This window comes from Perognathus longimembris, chromosome 13 (assembly GCF_023159225.1).
Source record: "Perognathus longimembris pacificus isolate PPM17 chromosome 13, ASM2315922v1, whole genome shotgun sequence".
Taxonomy (NCBI): domain Eukaryota; kingdom Metazoa; phylum Chordata; class Mammalia; order Rodentia; family Heteromyidae; genus Perognathus; species Perognathus longimembris.
This window is the reverse complement of record NC_063173.1, coordinates 862,337-882,500: the sequence shown is the minus strand read 5'-3', so window position 1 is coordinate 882,500 and position 20,164 is coordinate 862,337. Positions and strand designations below refer to the sequence as shown.

At 44.7% G+C, this 20,164-nt stretch overlaps 1 protein-coding gene across 2 annotated transcripts in view; it reads left to right on the top strand.

Moving 5' to 3' along the window:
* Map6 (microtubule associated protein 6) overlaps positions 1–20,164 on the top strand; it is a 55,305-nt gene that overhangs the window by 1,362 nt on the left and 33,779 nt on the right. Inside the window, exon 2 of one of the 2 annotated variants that reach the window (XM_048360427.1) lies at positions 333–578. In XM_048360427.1, coding sequence (XP_048216384.1) covers positions 333–578 — 246 coding nt within the window. Of the gene's footprint in view, positions 579–20,164 lie in introns of both variants that reach the window. The other variant, XM_048360426.1, reaches the window with a different exon arrangement.

Genomic DNA, 20,164 nt, shown 5'->3' with positions numbered 1-20,164 from the left:
CCCCCCTGGATGGTGAGCCGCGCCGAGGGCCGCACCGAAGGCCACGAGCCGAGGCCTGCAGCGCCGACCCAGGCGGAAGAGGGCGGCCCCGCCGCGGGAAAGGCCTCGGGCGGAGATCTTGGCGACACCCGCCGCCGGGCCGGGCCTCCCTGGATGGTGAGCCGCGCTGAGGGCCGGGAGCCCGAGCCGAGGCCTGCGCAGCCCCAGGCGGAAGAGGGCGGCCCGGCGGCCGGGAAGGCCTCGGGCGGAGACCAGGGCGACACCCGCCGCCGGGCCGGGCCCCCCTGGATGGTGAGCCGCGCCGAGGGCCGCACGGAAGGCCGCGAGCCGAGGCCTGCAGCGCCGACCCAGGCGGAAGAGGGCGGCCCGGCGGCCGGGAAGGCGTCCGGGGCGGATGAACGCGACAGCCGCCGCCGGGCCGGGCCCCCCTGGATGGTGAGCCGCGCCGAGGGCCGCGAGCCGACGCCCTCCGGCCTGCAGGCCGCAGGCCCGGACGGCAGCAAGGGCCGCGCCGTGGCCGATGCTCTGAACCGGCAGATCCGCGAGGAGGTGACCGGCGCGGCGAGCAGCTCCTACAGGTGAGACGCGGCCGCGGCTCTGCGCTCCCCTCCTTCCCGCCGCTCGGCCCCCCGGCCTGCGCCCCATCCTGTCCTAACACTCCATCATCCCGCCCTCCAGCCTCCCCCGGCCCCCCTCCCTGCCGTCCAAAGCTGGGCTGCCATTCCCTCGCTACCCACCTCTCCCCCTGCCCTAGCCGGCCCCAGGGCCAGCCCCAGGCCTACAGCCATTGCTTCTGAGGGGTCCCCCTCGCCTCCCCCGGCCACACTCAGGCACCACACCCTTCTCCAGATTGCCCCGATCCTCCCCTCCCCTCCACCACTCCTGTTCGATATCTATTAGGATTACTCATTTATTGTTAGGTTAATTAATTCACATGCATATGCATGTGTACATACATATGTGTGTGTACACACACGCGCACACACACACACACACTTTTGGTGGTCCTGGGGCAGGAACTCAGCCTAGGCGCTGTCCCTGATCTTTTTGCTCAAGGCTTGTGCTCTACCACTTGAGCCACAGCTCCACTTCCAGCTTTCTGGTGATGAATTGGAAATAAGAGTCTCATGAACTTTCCTGCCCAGGCAGGCTAGCAGTCCTCAGGTCTCAACCTCCTGAGTAGTTAGGATTACAGCTGTGAGCCATTGGCATCCAGCTTTGTGTGTGTGTGTGTGTGTGTGTGTGTGTGTGTGTGTGTTATATACATATACCTAATGTAATGCCTTAGCATTATTACTGTGCTAGGCATAGCCTCTCTCTGTGCTCAGCAGGTAGTGGTCATGGATTTTGTTCCATTCCTACTTTCTTCATCATACACCTCTATGTCATTTTCATACATTTCCACTTCCTGGGTGCCTCCAGCCTTCTCTTCTAATTGAGGCATCGCCATTCTCCCTCTACATCCTTCCTATTCTCCAGATGTATTTCTTATTCTCACCACCAAGAACTCCCTCTTTGGCACATCCACATTTCTTGTACATTAATGCTTTCATGCCCAAGAAAACACATCCCCTGTCCCCCACATCTAGAATTCTCCTTGTGCTGCAGCCTCGGTCCTTCTGTCTGTTTTCTTGCCCTTCATCTATTCAGTGTGTATTTCTGGACGCTTAGCTTTCAGTCCTTCCCTGTTGTTTCAGCCAACATCAGTTAGCTGACAGATTCCGGTTGACACTGAATATGTAGCCCTGGGTTTGGATGTCTCTAAAGAAGCAGATGTGCACAATGAGTAATTGAGCTAGATGTGTTCCACATGTGACTTGTGGGGTCCTTCAGCACTGCCACAGCCAGGCAGGCCTTCTTCCTGCGGAAGGGTGCGGTGGGGAGGACCGCAGAGTGAAGGTGTTCTGCCAACTCCCTGCATGCGGCTTTCGGTCAGGCTGACGTCCTTCTTCGGTGAACATGAGAAGCACTCCCTGTTTTGCAGAAAGACAAGCAACCCCACACACACCTTCCCTGACAAAACCTGAGCCCTTCTGCTGCCCTAGAATTTCATACCTTCCTACTTTTTCACATCTTTTACCTTCCACTTGTACAGTCTTTCTCAATCTCTTTCTCTCGCCCCCTCTTTCTCTGTCACACACAAACAAACACACACTCACACAAACTCACTGGCCTTCTGGCCGTAGTACTTCACTTCCTTTCAAAGCTCTGGTCCAGGGAGTAGCATGTTCACAATATTTTTAATGCTGCGACTAAGTGAGGATCAAAAGAGAAGAAGGAAAGCACACAAGCAAGGGCATAAGATATTGAATACCAGATGTAATTTTCTGCTTCTACTCGGTGGCTGTACTCATGTACATTCCCTGTGAAATCCAAGGCCAGCCAAACATCACAGATTCTTGGCACAACGGCTTCATCTTCCTACTCCCCTTCTAGCCCCCAGTGGCAGGGGGACGCTTATCACTCAGCAGGCAGGCGCTTCCTCCCCATCCCCCCCTCCCACCACCAGTGCCAGGCCACAGAGAGGCAGGGTTCTCAAACGTGAGCCACCCTCTCTGTCCATGTTTTCATACTAGCAAAGGACTTGCTTTCTTCACGGATGATGGGTTGACCACACATGTTAGACACAACTCGCTTCAAATTGTGGGTTGCAGAGTGACCCAGGAAAAGGTTTTATAAATCAAATTGTCATTGAAATGGAGCCTCCCTTTGTTTACGCCATGGTGACTGGGCACTTTCCTAGGTTTTCAATTTTTATTTATTTGTTCATTTATTTTAAAAAGCTTTATGTAGTTTTTTTTTCCCCCCTTGAAACAAAGCCTAGTACGCAGGCCCTGCTTCACATTTCTAATTACACACAAGCTGGAAAGGACAACGACTGGGGAGGGAAAAGAGATTCTCTTGCAGTTGGGGTGAATGACTTTTTGGTGTTTACCAGGAGTCTCCCAATCTATTAAACAATTATTAAACATGTCACCCTTTTACTGTTATTATTACATAGTGGTATAAAGGTTTCAGTTCCAAAAGTCAGGTTATGAGTAAATGCTTTTTGACAATGTCACCCCTTCATTTCGCAATTTTTTTAAATTCAGGTCTTCTGTAAAACATAATTGCACAGATGATTTTGGTAGCAGCAGTTCCATTTTGCTGTATAATCAGAAGAGTTTTAAATCATTAAGAGAATGAGTGTTGCTAGGAGACATACATTTCTTTAATGAACACTTTGAATGCAGGACAAATGGGATGTGGAATTTAACATTATTTTTTTTCCAAGGAAAAAAATTACCAATAATGAGGAAGTGCACTTTGGATGAAAGTAGATATGAAAAGTATCAATACATTAAATATACAGTAGAGAAAAAAACACTCAGAAGCTATAGGGTTTTCTGTTCATTTATTTCCCCTCCCTATTTTCCAACACCTTTTCCTTGCTGTGATGCTGGATTCTTGAATTTAAGTCTGCCTCATCGCCACCATAGAAGGGCTTTAAATCACAGTAGGAACCAAATAAGGCTCTGTCTCGCAGGTAATGCGATTTACCAAACCCTTTTCTCCTGCCACTCTACATAAATCATGGCGTGTATGCGCCATGGTGACTGGTTCCTCCCGTGGGCTTTGCAAGTGACATCCATCACCTGATATCAGCGTGAGCCGTTTGCTTGAATAGGGAAGGAACACATCCATCAGCTTAATGGATTCTTACATAATGTAAAATAGATGTTCCGCATTTAGTATTAGTTGTATATATATATATATATGTAGATAATATTTAATTTTCTTTGGCACCATGGTTTTGAGAAAATTTTCTTATGAAACAGTACATCTGGCCCATCATCCGTTCATGCTAGCCCGGAATGTTGTTTTTATTTTTTCATTCAAGTGGTATGAGGTGTCTCTGGAATTATTCACAGTCACAAGGTTTATTAATTTTTAATACACTCATTCCTACATTGATGGTATTATAAAGTTGAGAAGCATGTCTTTGTTACCACTTCCAGTGTTAAGGATGGGTGTCACTGGGAGACCATTTGTGACTTTAGTCCCGCCATGCTCAGTTAGAAAACAGATGAGTCATAAGGAGGAGATTAAAATTCCCTTCCCAGCCAACCCCATTGCCCTGGCCATCAGTTAATAGGGATAGATGGGGCAGCAGGTGCTCCCTATAGAAATGCTAATGAGAAGCTTTTCTTAGAAAATATCAGCTGAGGCACCAGGAGGCAGCATTAATAAACCAGAGGCAAAATACTTGAAAAATGAGAGCAATAACAAGGAAGTCAGAAAGGAAAAGCAGCTTTGATGTCTGCCCTCCAGCCTTGCATGAAGGTTGGAGAACAGTCCATTGACTTAGTTGATGCGATGGGGAATTACCCTCTGCTCCAACTGCTCATTTTCCTAATTTCCTTTTGCCTAAGTCCCAGCAGCACCTCAAGGCTGATCTCAGATGCCATATCTTCAGTGACACCTTCCTAGGCCCCACCATTTAGATTTTTCTGTTTTCACTTTACTATCTGAGCTCTTATCACAGTCTACTTGTCAAATACTTTTGCTCATATCTTTCCCTCAACCATGAGCACTGAAAGAAAAGAAAGAGCTGTGTTTGTGTCTTGGTGCTGTTTTAGATTTGTTAATCCAATGGAATTTTGGTGACATTCTTTTCGTTGTGTATGTATATATGTGTACATGTGTATGTGTACATACATTGTATATATACACATACATTGTGTATATATATATATATGAGATATATGTTTTTGGTAGTGCTGAGGTTTGGATTCATGACTTTGTGCTTGCTAGATAATCTCTTTACGGTTGAGCCATATCTCCAGCCTCCAGCCTTTCTTTCCTCTGGTGATTTTGAGTCAGAGTCTCCCTTTCTGCCCAGGGCCGTGCCTGGACCACCATCCTCCTATTTTACGACTCCCCGAAGTAGCTGAGATGACAGACGTACATCACCACATTTCTTCCATTGAGATGAAACCTTGTGAATTTTTTTTTCTTTGGCCAGGCCAGCCTAGAATTGTGTTCCTCCCGATCTCAGCTTTCACATAGCTGTGATGACAGGTGTATACTAGTGTACCCTGCTATTGGTTGAGAAGGGGTCCCCTGAACTCTTTCCCCTGGCTGGCCTTGAACAGTATTCCTCAGATCTCAGCCTGTAATCTCAGGATTACAGATACATAGCTAGAGTTACATAGAGGAGCCACTGCACCCAGCTGTTCATCTCCATACTGATTCATTTTTTTCAACTTCATTTAGTTGAATTTATCTCAGAAAATGACCCCCTGCTATCTATATCTATATCTATCTGCCTATCTACCTATCTATCTATCTATCTATCTATCTATCAGCCAGGGTGCCAGAGGTACCAAATGAATATGTTACAATCTTATGTAAGGAGGTCATGTCTTTCTTTGGGATAACGTTGGAATTTTATACCAGACAGAAATGTTCACGTGGGGGAAGGGCAGCAGTCCTTCCGGATCTGGTCCCAATTGTATCTGCGTATAGCACAGAGGCCTCGACCTTGCTGCGCTGTGGAAATGCGTTCAAAATACCCATGCATGGGGCCTTGCCCAGAAAGTGCCATGTAGTGGTCTGGGGTGTGGCCTGGGCTCTCGAATGTGCTCTCTCTGGTGCTTCTAGACTTCAGGCATTCCTTGAGAAAACACAACTTGGGGAGATTTGCCATCTTTAAGGTGCAATTGCCAACCTAAAATATGACAGACCCGCTTTTTATTCAAATCGTTCATACTCTTTGTGTATATTTTGTGATTTTTCTCCAGAAAAAAAATCATATTGGCAATCATTTATACCATTTTAAAGTCTTGTTATTATTTGTAACTTTTATTTTTTGAGACATTTTGTTAATATATAGACCAGACTGGCCTCGAATCTTCCATTGGGATTACAGGTGTGCACCACCATGCCCAGTTTAAATTTTATATATATATATATATAACATATATATAAAATATATAAATATATATAAAATATATATAAAAATATATTTATATTTTTATTTTTTTGCCAGTCCTGGGCCTTGGACTCAGGGCCTGAGCACTGTCCCTGGCTTCTTCTTGCTCAAGGCTAGCACTCTGCCACTTGAGCCACAGCGCCACTTCTGGCCATTTTCTATATATGTGGTGCTGGGGAATTGAACCCAGGGCTTCACGTATAGGAGGCAAGCAGTCTTGCCACTAGGCCACATTCCCAGCCCTGGACATTACTTCTGAGCTCGTTGTTTTATGCCATTAGTTTGAGTAAAGCTATACGCTCTCTTTTATTAAATTTTTTTCTAAGCTAATTTTTTCAGTTGTCATTCTTATTGTAAATAGTTCATTTTTATTACAGTTTTTAATTTATTATTGCTCAGATACATTTTTTTTGGCCAGTCCTAGGCCGTGAACTCAGGGCCTGAGCACTGTCCTGGCTTCTTTTTTGCTCAAGGCTAGCACTCTGCCACTTGAGCCACAGCGCCACTTCTGGCCATTTTCTGTATATGTGGTGCTGAGGAATCGAACCCAGGGCCTCATGTATACGAGGCAAGCACTCTTGCCACTAGGCCATATCCCCAGCCCAATATTTTTCTTTTTTAGTACATTAAAATTTTCTTGATGTTGAGGCATCTTTACATTCCTGGGAATTATTTTTCTTAGGTAAAAACATTTTGTTATGCTGGATTTGGTTTGCAAAAAACATTTTATTTAAACTCTGTGCACATTTGTAAGTGAAATTAGTCTACAGTTTTTCCTTTTTAAAAAATATTTGTTGTGATACGATTAAGATTATAAAATTAGGGCTGGCAATATGGCCTAGTGGCAAGAGTGCTTGCCTCCTACACATGAAGCTCTCGGTTCGATTCCCCAGCACCACATATGTGGAAAACGGCCAGAAGTGGCGCTGTGGCTCAAGTGGCAGAGTGCTAGCCTTGAGCAAAAAGAAGCCAGGGACAGTGCTCAGGCCCTGAGTCCAAGCCCCAGGACTGGCCAAAGAAAAAGCCAAAAAAAAAACCAAAACAGGATTATAAAATTAGATGAATAGATTCTTCTCCTCTGGCGTTTGGGACAACTTGTGTAAGGAGTGGCTCCTTAAATATTTGATAAGATGCTGTGGTGAAAATTTCTAGACTTGGGGTCTTTTTCATTAATTTTTTTTTTTTTACTACCAGTTTGGTATCTTTAGTGATAATTTATTTGTTCAGATTTTGTATTTCTTCTTGGGCCAGTTTTATTTTCAGAACCTATTTATCATTTTATTTTACCTTTTTTAATTATTAGAAAGTATCCTTCAGTAGCTGTACAAAGGGCGTGTCAGTTGATGAGTGCAGGGCATCTTGGTCAGGGCCACCCCATCTATCCCAACCCCACCCAGCCTCGCGACGCCTCAGTCCAGCTCCATATGTGTGTGTTGCATATTGTGACGGTATTCATTCTTGGAGTAATCTCAGTGATTAGTAATGGTTCTGGAAAATTTTGTATCTTGAACAATCTGAAATTTAACTGACATAGATTGGTCACAGCACTTTTTTTGTGCCAGCAAGGGATGTGGCTATGCACCAGGTGTCCCGGGGCCTAAACTCAGGGCCTCCTGCTCTCGTTTAGCTTTTCCACTCGTGATGAGTGGTCTGTCTGTGAGTTTACCTCCACGTCTGCCTTTTTGCTAGTTGATTGGAAATAAAGAATCTCTCAAATTTTTCCTCTCTGGGTTAGCTCGAAGCCCCGATCCTCCTATGTCAGCCTCCTGAGTGGCGAGGCTTACAGGCAGGGGCCACCGTGCCTACCTTCGTACCAATGGTTAACTTTTGTGTTTTCAGAATTAGTGTTATTGAAGTTAATTTTTAGGGTTTTCAAAGAACAGAATGTTGGTTTTATTTTGATTATCTCTTTTAGTATGGCTTGCCCTCCCTCCCTCCCTTCCTTCCTTCCTTCCTCCCTCCCTTCTTTCCTTCCTTCCTTCCTTCTTTCTTCTCTTCCTTCTTTCCTTCTGTCTTTTAAAATTCCTTTACTATGTCTGTAAAGAGGGAGGCATAGGGCAGGTTATCTTGTCCCTGAATTTTTGTGCTCATAACTGGCATTCTACCACTTAGGCCACAGCTTCACTTTTGGCTTTTTGATTAATGGTTATTGGGAGATAAGGGTCACACAGACTTTAACGACTGGGCTGGCTTCAACCATAATCATCATGTCTCAGCCTGAGTAGCTAGAATTATAGACCACTGTCACCCAGTTCCAGAAATTTTTTTTATACTAGCACTTCAGAACTCTTATTTCCTATTAGCACTTTGAACCCATAAGGCATCTTCTCTGCCCATAGGTTTTGAGACCACTGAAAGCACAGACTTTGTCTGCACCATTTCTTTTCGACACTCAGCACCTCCTTCAGGTTCTATCAGCATGTACTATTTCAGTCTTCATCCAGGAAACGATGTTAGCGTCTACCATAGGTCAGACCTTGAACTAAGTCCTGGGGTGATCAAGCTGTCCTTGCTCTCAAGAGGTTTGTGTTTATTGTGCAGAAAAGAAATGTGCTGAGAAGTTGTAGGTTCCATTATAAAAGTCTGTGCAGATCCAATATGAAACAGGAGAGAAGAATTAAGTCCACCAAATTGGAGGGTTATCTGGAATGTGTTTTGCAGAAAATGTGACTTGAAGGGTGAGTGGACCCTCAGTGGGGAAGAAATAGATTTGAGAAGAACTTACTGCTGAATCATAACCAATTCTGTGCATGTAGAACTTGAAGGTATCATTACCTGAGGATGAGATGGGGAGGAGGGACAGAGGACACAGGCTCATCTCTTTTTTTTTTTTCATTGTTTGGTTGTGCTGGTACTAGGGCTTGAATTCAGGGCCTGGGTGCTTGGCTTTTCTACTTAAGGCTGGTGCTTTACCACTTGATCCACAGCTCCACTTCTGGCTTCTTTTTGGCGGTTAATTGCAGATAAAAGTCCCACAGACTTTCCTGCCTGGGCTGGATTTAAATTATGGCTCTCAGATCTTAGGCTCCTTGAGTAGCTAGGATTATAGATGTGAGCCATCCAGCTTCCTTTGTTATCTGTAAGAAGAGGGCACAAATGTTCATCAATAACACAAATTAGACAGAATATATCAGGGTCTGGTAGCAGACTGACACCTCCCTTAAAAGTTTCTACCTCCTAATTCCTAGAACTGTGAGTATGTGTGTGTGTGTGTGTGTCTGTCTGTCTGTCTGTCTGTCTTTCTCTGTGTGTGTGTGTGCACGCGTGCGTGTACTGGGGCTTGAACTCAGATCTTGAGAGCTGTCACTGTTTTTTGCTCAAGGCTGACATTCTATCACTTAAGCCACAGCTTCCCTTCTGGCTTCTTGCTAGCTAATTAGGATTAAAGAGTCACTGATTTTCTTGCTCAGGATGGTTTTGAATCACATTCCTCAGATCTCAGCCCCCTGAGTAGTTAAGATTATAGGCACGAGCCACTCGTGCCTGGCTCTGTGAATATATTTCTATTTTCTTATATAGCAAAGGAGATTTTGGAGACTTCATTAAGTTAAGAATCTTTAGATGGAGAAAACAGCCTGGATTTGGTTATCCAAAAGTAATCACAAGAGTCCTTGTGAGTGAAATGGGAAGACAGGCGTCATGGTAAGAGTGATTGCTGTGCGAGTTCTGGCTGGCCACTGCTGGCTTTGAGGATGGGAGGGTGATCGGTGCTGGAAAAAGCAAGAAAATGGATTATTCTCTAAAGTTGACAATGAGCCCATTTTGGACTTTTGAGCAGCAGAGCTGTGAATAAGAAATTTGTGTCATTTTAAGCCACGCAATGGCAATTGATTCCTATAGCTTAAGGGAGACTGACACACAGGACTTCTCAATCTGAGCATCAGCAGCATGTTAACCACAGACAGTTACATTTCTGAGTGTGAGGGACTGTTTGTGTGCTTAAGGATGTTTAGCGGCATCCCTGGCCGCTATCCACTTCATGCAGTAGTATTTCTTACCTTTTCCTGCCCTGAGTTATGTCATAAAAATGTCTCCAGACATTGCCCAAACACCATTGGGAGAGACAAATGTCTTCTCAGTTGTAAGCCACTGTTACATAGCAATGAAAAAGAAATAGAAATAGAAATAGGGGCTGGGAATATGGCCTAGTGGCAAGAGTGCTCGCCTCGTATACATGAAGCCTTGGGTTCGATTCCTCAGCACCACATGTATAGAAAATGGCCAGAAGTGGCACTGTGGCTCAAGTAGCAGAGTGCTAGCCTTGAGCAAAAAGAAGCCAGGGACAGTGCTCAGGCCCTGAGTCCAAGGCCCAGGACTGGCAAAAGAAAAAAAGAAATAGCTAGCCAAAGGTGGCTCATGCCTGTAATTGTATCTACTCAGAGGCTGAGATCTGAGGATCCAGGTTCAAAGCCAGCCCAGGCAGATAAATCCTCAAGACTGTTATTTACAGTTAACCAGCAAAAAGCTATGGCTCAAGTGACAGAGTGTCAGATACCATGAGCAAAAAAATGTGAGTTGAGAGCTCAAGGTCCTGAGTTCAAGCCCTATTACTGGCAGAGAGAGAGAGAGAGAGAGAGAGATTATTATGATCCTCAATAATATGAATAGATCACAGACATGAGTATAGGACATTTATTGAATGACTATTTTTTCTATATTTTCTATATTTATTATGTATTATGTATATTATTCTATGTATATATATATATATAGTGCTGAGGAATCGAACCCAGGGCTTTATGTACGTGAGGCAAGCACTCTACCACTAGGCCATATTCCCACCCCCAATGATTCCATTTATATGAAGTTCAAAACAAGGCAGCAAAAACAAACAAACAAGGCAGCAGTAATTGATGGTGGTCGTAGGTGGTGATCTGTGAGTGGGCGGGTAGTTGTCTGAGGAGCATAAGGAATGTTCTGTATCTTGGCATATATAGTTTCTTTTTTTTTTTGGCCAGTCCTGGGCCTTAGACTCTGGGCCTGAGCACTGTCCCTGGCTTCTTTTTGCTCAAAGCTAGCACTCTGCCACTTGAGCCACAGCGCCACTTCTGGCCGTTTTCTATATATGTGGTGCTGGGGAATCGAACCCTGGACTTCATGCATACGAGGCAAGCACTCTTGCCACTAGGCCATATCCCCAGCCCCTTGGCATATATAGTTTCATATGTCTAGACATGCCAACAATTAAGACACATGGACTTCATTCTGGGTATTGTTATACCCTAAAAATAAAATAAACTCAAAATAAATACCAACTAAATGGAGGTATAGCGTTTGATGCTCAGGAGAAAGGGCAGAACAGATCTGTACCATCTCAACCTGTTGGTGAGAACTGAACTTGTCTATGCTAGAAGCTGAGGTCAGGGCCCAGCAAGCAGGGAGGGAGCCTGGAGAAGTCAATGAAAGTGGGTGTGGCTTCTACACTTACTTCCCCCATCCATCTCCCAGCTCCCCTCCTATTGGCCCTGCGCAACACCTCCATGATATTCTTCATGGTCCCATTTTCGTTCTAGTATATAGTCCACCATCATTATGTAATTGCTTTCAGATGAATGAAAAAGCTTTTGTAGGACTAAGTCTGGTGTAACTTCTTTTGGCGGGAAACTTATGCCCAGACCTCAAGCCACAAAACCCTTCAGTCTTCAGGGAGTGCTGCCTCCTCCACGCTGCTGTTCTCTTGTGGTTGGTGTGCATTTCCTACAGTGACTTCAGAAGGTTGGCCCCCACTGTGACATACCCTGGAGTGTGTATTTCCAGCCTCCTGGCCTTCAAGGATTGCTCGGTATGAAGCCCTAGGAGTTAGGAGAAGGCTGGCAATGCCAAAATGCAAATTAATGTTAGAGAGAACAGATACATAGTTGAGTTTCAACCTCATTTTCTCAAGGCTTACTCTGTGCTAATGGCTTTAACATTTTTTTATTATTATCATTATTTGTTGTTGTTTTGTTCCAGTATTGGGACTTAAACTCAGGGCCGTATGCTCCCCTTTAGTTTTTTCCACTGAAGGCAGAAAAAGTGCTCTACCACTTGAGCCACACCTATGGTTCTAACTTTTTGCTGATTGATTAGAGGGAAGAGTCTCATGGATTTGTCTTGTCTTTCAGCCACATTCTCCGATCCTAGCCTCCAGAGCAGGTAGGATTACAGGAGTGAGCCACCAACATCTGGCTAACTTAGGTTTTAAATGTAGACTTTTTAGTGACCTTTTAAGGTCAGAATCTTCATGTTCACAGTCGAAGAACAGGATTAGGGAAGGGTGGGGACTGAGATCACACAGCTGGTCAGTGGCACAGTGGCACACAACTGGTTCACCAGTCTGGTTCTCATGCCAGACTACAGCTGTGGTCAAGCTGACCCTGCCCCGTGGCCCTAGTCCCCACATTTCAGCACGCCATTCTTGGGAGGCCTTGGTGGTGTCTCTCCTGAGTCCAAGCCACCCTTTTCCATCCACCTTGTTTTTGCACTGGGGTGGTTGGGTAGTCCTCAGCACTCCTGTCCCTGGATCCTCTTTCTCCAGGAAAAGGCCCAGGGGTGTTGATGTGCAGTCAGAGTCTTCCAGGTCTGACCTGCCTTGTGCTTCTAGCCTTTCTACTCGCTGCTCCTTGCACACACCTGAGCCTTTCCCTGGGCGTTCTTGGCCTCGGCCCCACATTAAATTACAGCAAGTACTCTGGCCAGATCACAGCCTAACCTGGGCTCTCATGAGCCCCACACTTAACTAGTGCAGGATTTTGTGCACATTTTTAAAAATTGTTATTGTAGAGTTGATATACAGAGGGTTACAGTTAGGAGTCAGGTAATGAGTAATGAGTACAATTCTTTTTGAACCATGTCTCACTTGCTCTCTCCCGGTTTTTCCCTCCTGTTCCCACCCACAAGATAGCCAGTTTATTTTCTACATAGTGTCTAGTGAGTATCACCGTTGTATTTGTTCATCCTTGTTCCACCTTTTCTGTGCCTTCCCAAATACAAACAAACATTCAAGACAAAAGGAAAAGAATACAAAAACAGGAGCAATGGCAGAAGAATGTCTCTTGTTTCCTTTTCTTGGGGTTCATTTCATAGAATATTCTTCTCTATGATCATCTGCATATAGCTATTGAGCCTTTGTCCACCACTCCTATGCATATCCCCCTTTGGCCTCAGGATGTGAAGGGCTAGATTCCTATGTAATTTATCATGTCTCCGTGTGTGTTGTGCACATTTGCTCCTGCTCCCCGCCTTCTAAATCCTTCCTATCCTTCAGGGCTTTTAGTCCATTGTGAAAGAGGCTTATACTACCAATGCAGGGAATTAGGTTGGATTTACTTGATCCTGGTTCCATAATAATAATGCAGCAGGTTCATAATATTTTTATTCAAAGTTCAATGTAGCACCTTCAGAGCATAAAAGGCTGCCTTGAGGGTTTCCGACGAAGAGCGTACGATCGCTGTCCCTGGATACTGCTGCTCTTGAGTGAGCTCACGTCGATGCCTGTTTCTCAAGTCCAGGCAGGCCTCCCGTGAAGGTTCAACTCAGGGGCCAGAATTCTACAGGGACTTTGCGAGGGCTGGCTAATTGTTTTGGAAGATTCATCAAAGGGATGGTTGTTTGAGTTCAGGCAGATGTCCTAGAATCCTGGACCCTCTTGGTGACCATTAAAACTGGGTTTGAATTGTGTGACTTAAAATCTGTGTGACCTTGGGAAAGTCTTTTCTCCACCAACTAAAGGAAGAGAAATACACAATAGCGACTTCACAGAATCGTGATCAAGATGGAGGAAGATAATACCCACCACTCTCAGTGCTGGCTGCTTTTGGCATTTTGTTGAGAGGATGGAGCAGAGTAGGTTGCCCAGGGAAGTCTTTCATCTATTAATTCAGGAAGCATCTCTCATTTTTCGTGTGAGGCACTGGGCTTGGATCAGGAGTTGTAGAGAGAAACATGTGGTAAGATCTGATAGTGTGGTAAGGTATGATAGTATTAAGTGTGACCATAACAATATATATGAAATGTTGAGGGATGTAGATGAAAAGGAGGTCTTAGCCTAGTCAAGGTCTACTTTCTGGATTAGGGTGTGTGCGTGTGTGCGCGTATGTGTGCATAGAAGTTTGTTCCAGCAGGAAAGAAAAAGGATTGGGATCTAGATTTCTTCCTAGAGGTCTTTAACAATGACATTCGAAACAGCAGGCTTTTCAGGAACACAGCCCTTGTAATGGAATTTGGCCTTCAAATTTTGCATGACATTTATCAACTCTCATCAGGGTGCCAGTGGCTCACACCTGTCATCCTAGCTACTCAGGAGGCTGAGCTCTGAGGACTGTAGTCCAAAGTCAGCCCAAGCAGGAAAGCCAGTGAGACTCGTATCTCCAATGAACTACTAAAAGCCAGAAGTGGAACTGTGGCTCACGTGGTAGAGTGCCACCTTGAGCAAAAAGACTAACATATAGCACCCAGGCCTAGAGTCCAAGCCCCAGTACCAGCACATAAAAATGCCCTACAGATTAGCTGTATTACTTTTGGCTAGTTACTTAGCATTTCTCTTCTGATCTGTTTCTCTCCAGATAAGACAGAATCAGTAACACTGTATACCTACCTTGTAAGTCTGTTGAAAGGCTTAACTTTTCATTAAATATGTTGCTCTTTTACGTAATACTTGCCTTACACATCTTTATCCTCCCAGCTTATTTGTGTGGTGTTTAGATTTTGAACTGTAGACAAATGGATGAGTAATATATGCACAGTTGTGAGCATAATGCCCACCTCACACTTAAAGATGGGAGCTATCCTCATTATCATTACTGGTGGGTTGAGTGTTACATGGCAAATAGGAGGTCCAGCTGCTATTTTTTTTTTTTGGCCAGTCTTGGGGCTTGAACTCAGAACCTGAGCACTGTCCCTGACCCTCTCTGTGCTCAAGGCTAGTACTCTACCACTTGAGCCACAGCACCACTTCCATCATTTTCTGTTTCAGTGGTACTAAGAAATCGAACCTGGGGCTTCATGCATGCGAGGCAGGCATTCTACCACTAAACCACAATTGTTTGCCCAAATTCCTAAATTGGGAAAAGAACCAGGAAATGCTCAGACAAGAGTTTCTGTGTATATTTTTTCAGTTCAGTATCCATCTCTGAGTCACTGTTTATAGTGTATGCAAATATGAATTAAATGGGGAGACCAGGCTCTTGCCATTTTGTATACAGAAAAACATTGAATGTGTAAAACAAGAAACATAAAATTAGAATCTTAGTGAAAGCAATTAAGAAAGAATGTTAACCAGCTAAAATGGCTCTGGAAATGAATTCAGAGTTGTTGTTGTGCTTAATAAGCTGTTATTATCTAATTGTTACCAGACTCTGCATTTTTCATTCTTAGATGCCACCAGTCAGAGTATGGGTTGATTATGTACACATTGGATGTAATGTGTGTGTGTGTGTGTGTGTGTGTGTGTGTGTGTGTGCACGTGCGCAAGTGTGCTTAAGAGTCTGGGCCTACGCACTGCCCCTGAGCTCTTTTGCTCAAGGTTAGCACTCTACCACTGGAACCACCATTCCACTTCCAGCTTTTTGGGTAGTTAATTGGTGATAAGAGTCTCACGGGCTTTCCTGCCTGGGCTGGCTTCAAACCCTGATCCTCAGATCTCAGCCTCCCGAGTAGGTCGGATTACAGACGTGAGCCACCAGCACCCAGCTGGTCAAATTTTTTTTTCAGATTATAATGACTTCCCTTCTCTTGTGACATTATACTAGTATCTTCCCTCAAGGGTTTGGTTTATATCACATGATTCTTCAGAACTGTACAGAAAAGTCCAGTTATCCTAAACTCCCTGCAGGCGGTGTTTGAGTTTTGTCCTTTAAGCCCAGTCTGTGGACCTATATAGAAGACACCCCAGCCAGTGTTTGTAGAATCTCTCTGAATGGGCTGCCATTCTTCTCATCCCTTCCTCTGTCTCCCCTGAGGATTTAGTGGCCCACTGTGTGAAATGTGCAGTTCAGATGCAAGTTTCTGCTCAGAGGGCACTGGAGTGGTGGAGGTAATACACATGGGAAAGAAACGTAAGAGGATAACGAGAGAGACGGTCAGAGAGACTAGAGCTGCCTATCTGTTCTGTCCCCACAGCTGCTGACATAGAAGTGCTTGTCAGTGCCTGCAGGGAACGTGGGATAACTGGACTTTCTCACACAAAGACACGAGTCACTGAAAGGCATACAAGTCAGACAATTCATTCGGAGTGTGAATCATCCTTTTGTGTGTGTGTGTGTGTGTGAGAGAGAGAGAGAGATTGTGAGATTGTGTGTGTGAAAGAGACACAGACAGACAGACACTCCTCACTCAAGGCTAGCAATCTACCACTTGAGCCACAGCTCTGCTTTTTGTTTTTTTGTGGTTAAGTAGCAATAAGAGTCTCACAGACTTTCCTTCATGGGCTGGCTTTGTTTTTTTCTTGTTTGTTTGTTTGTTTGTTTTTCTTTTCTGGCCAGTCCTGGGGCTTGGACTCAGGGCCTGAGCACTGTCCCTGGCTTCTTTTTGCTCAAGGCTAGCACTCTGCCACTTGAGCCACAGCGCCACTTCTGGCCGTTTTCTGTATATGTGGTGCTGGGGAATCGAACCTAGGGCCTCGTGTATCCGAGGCAGGCACTCTTGCCACTAGGCTATATCCCCAGTCCTCATGGGCTGGCTTTGAACCATGATCCTCAGGTCTCAGCCTCCTGAGCAGCTAGGATTACACAGACACCAGGCCTCGCGCACTCTTTTAATAGGAGTACAGATTGCCTTTCCATTGTTTACTCCTTTACTTCCTCACGAGTGCCCCAGTCCATGAATCATCTGCAAAACAGATATGCATCAGTCTCCTTTGGTACATAGGTAGCTTCCTACCCAGGACCTCCGCAGTTTGGCCGCATATGGGAGCCCCTATCACAGAGCTATGTTCTATAAGATGTCATGTGATTTTTGAGCAGAAAAACATGATCACTTCTTTTTTTTTTTTTTTTTTTTTTTGCCAGTCCTGGGCCTTGGACTCAGGGCCTGAGCACTGTCCCTGGCTTCTTTTTGCTCAAGGCTAGCACTCTGCCACTTGAGCCACAGCACCGCTTCTGGCCATTTTCTATCTATGTGGTGCTGGGGAATCGAACCCAGGGCTTCATGTATACGAGGCAAGCACTCTGCCACTAGGCCATATCCCCAGCCCTCATGATCACTTCTGACTTGCGGAAACAGGGAAGATTTCAGAGGAGCGTAGCACTTGAGCTGGGCCTCGAAGGGTCAGGCTGGCTTCAGTAGATCACGTATCCAGAAGGAAGGGTGCTGGGCCGAGGAGAGGGAGACATGCATCAGCTATGACAAGCGTCCCAGGCGCAAGCAGGGACCTGGAAGAGGGAATCTGGGAAGGGAGCCTCGGTCTAGACCTGGAGTTGCCTGACTTTCTGTAAAGGGACAGATTGTAAATAGCTTAGGCCTTGCAGGCCAAAATGCCAAAGTAAAGCTATTTTGCAGGTAAAGCATTACATAATAAGAAAAAAACATTTTCCTCAAAATATTATTGTTAAGAATTAGATATATGGGGCTGGGGATATGGCCTAGTGGCAAGAGTGCTTGCCTCGTATACAGGAGGCCCTGGGTTCAATTCCCCAGCACCACATATACAGAAAATGGCCAGAAGTGGTGCTGTGGCTCAAGTGGCAGAGTGCTAGCCTTGAGCAAAGAGAAGCCAGGGACAGTGCTCAGGCCCTGAGTTCACAGCCTAGGACTGGCCAAAAAATAAAAAAAAAGAACCTCACAAGAATTAGATATATGGGGGGAGAGGGAAAGGGGGAGGGGGAGGGGGAATGAGGGAGGAGTTAACAAACAGTACAAGAAATGAACCCAAGGCCTAACGTATGAAACTGTAACCTCTCTGTACATCATTTTGACAATAAATAAGACAAAATAAATTAAAAAAATGAAAAAAAGAATTAGATATAATAATATTTGAATATAATCTTACTATTACGTAAGATTTGTTAATGAAAAGACTGGATATTTGGGGGAATAACATTGGCTTAATTGGGGTTCAAAGTTAGTGTTCCCTTACATCAAATTCACAACAAATATTCATCTACAGAACCCTTTCTTAGAGTTGGGGTATAGCTCATGAGTAGAACACTTGTATGTATGAGGCCTTGGGTTCAATCCCTGGTCTCTCAAAACAAATAAACCCATTCTTAGTTCATAGAGGGCTAGATTGAGTTCATGGGCCATAGTTGTGTCATTGAGGAAAGGAGAATGTGTGCTACCAAGTCTCATAGTCTGTACGTGATTAGCAAGTAACTACCTGAGCAGAATGTCTGAGAATACTTGGTTAGGCTGTGCCTTATTCGGCACACCACTTAGGTTTCCCAAGGGACAGAGTCTCGCTCTTGTTTCTTGTTTGCGTACAGTTGAAAAGCAACAGTAAGCTGATGTACATGCAAGAGTCTCTTTGTCTTCATATATAATGGTAACCAAGCCATCTCTCATAGCAACCGAGAATACAAGGTACATGAGGCACCATTGTGAAAGTCTCTTGCTGCTATGACCATTTTGTGTGGCGTTTCCCCTTGGAGTTGAAGAGAGCTTTAAAATAAATACACAAAGAATAAGAAATATGCTTAGGAAAAAAAACAAAGTTTGCCTAGAATCTATCACCCAAGAGTAGAATAGAAGACCTGTGCTATGAGGGCATTTTGGCCAAAATCAGGCTGTGACTTGGAGAGGGGCTTGGTGACTCTAGCTGCTAAGAATCTCGTCTTAACACCACCATTCTCTGGCCAGTCTTTTTGTGCATCAGAACTGTCCTAATCCAAAATGCAATTGGGGGAGTGCGTGAGCGAGACTTCCCGGTCACTGTCAGAGTGTTACTTTAGTCCTTTGTTCATGCACCCAGTCCGCGTTTGTTGAATTCTTCTTGATCTAGACTTTGAGGATGCCACAGCCTGATTTATCCCATGTCATCTTGTACTTCAGTAGTCAGGGGAAATATGATGATGAAGATGGTCGTGATGGTAACAGTGATGGTAATGATGGTAGTAGTGGTGGTAGTGTCAGTGATGATTGTCATGGAGCAGAAGAAAAGATTAACCAGCAGAAGCATGAATGTTTTAAATAATGGTGTTTTTAGGGTTGCAGTTGGTAATGGAGGAAAAAGTTCTAAAAAACAAATTGAGAAACATAAATGATATTGGTGCCTCGTCCTTCCTTATCCATGGGGTCTGTTTTCCACGGTTTCCATGGTTTCCACTACTTGTGGCCAACCTCAGTCCAAAAGTATTAAGTGGAAAAATCAAGAAATAAAAAGTTGATGTGTTTTTTGTTGCCAAGAGCTAATGTCTGATCCCTGTAATCCTAGCTGCTCGGGAGGCTGAGATCTAAGGATCACAGTTCAAAGCCAGCCCTGACCAAAAAAGAAATGAAAAAAAAATTATCAGTCTCTTAGCTCCAGTTAACCACCAAGAAGCCAGAAGTGGAGCTATGGCTCAAATGGTAGTGTCAGCCTTGAACAAAAAACTGAAGGGACAACCCAGGCCCTGAGTTCAAGACACCCAGTACAAGCACCAAAAAAAAAAAAAAAAAGTAGTTTGGGGCTGGGAATGTGGCTTACTGGGACAGTGCTAGCCTAGCATGCATGAAGCCCTGGGTTCGATTCCTCAGTACCACATACACACAGAGAAAAGGCCGGAAGTGGCGCTGTGACTCAAGAGGTAGAGTGCTAGCCTTGAGCAAAAGAAGCCAGGCACAGTGCCCAGGCCCCAGGACTGGCAAAAAATAAAGTAGCTCATAAGTTTTACAATGAATGCTGTTCTGAGCAGCATGGTGAGCTCTCACACTGTCCCTCTGTGTCTTGCTCTGAGTGTGAATTCTAACTGCAGGTGCCCTTGGCACCATAGCTTTCCTGGTTATCAGATTGACTGTAAAGCTGTCTCAGTGCTTGGGTTCAAGTAATCCTGATTTTCCTTTTAAAGGCCCTGAAGCAAAAAAGTAATGTTGCTTGAAGTTTCATTACATTTTATTATAATTGCTCTATTTTTATTAATTATTGTTACTTTCTTAGTGAGCCCAATTTATAAACTAAACTTTGTAGATATTTATATGTAAGAAAAAATTGATATATTTTGGGTTCAGCACTATCAGCCGCTTCTGGCATTCTCTGGGGCTCTTAGAGCAGAGTCTGGCCTTCCTAGTTACTATTTGTGT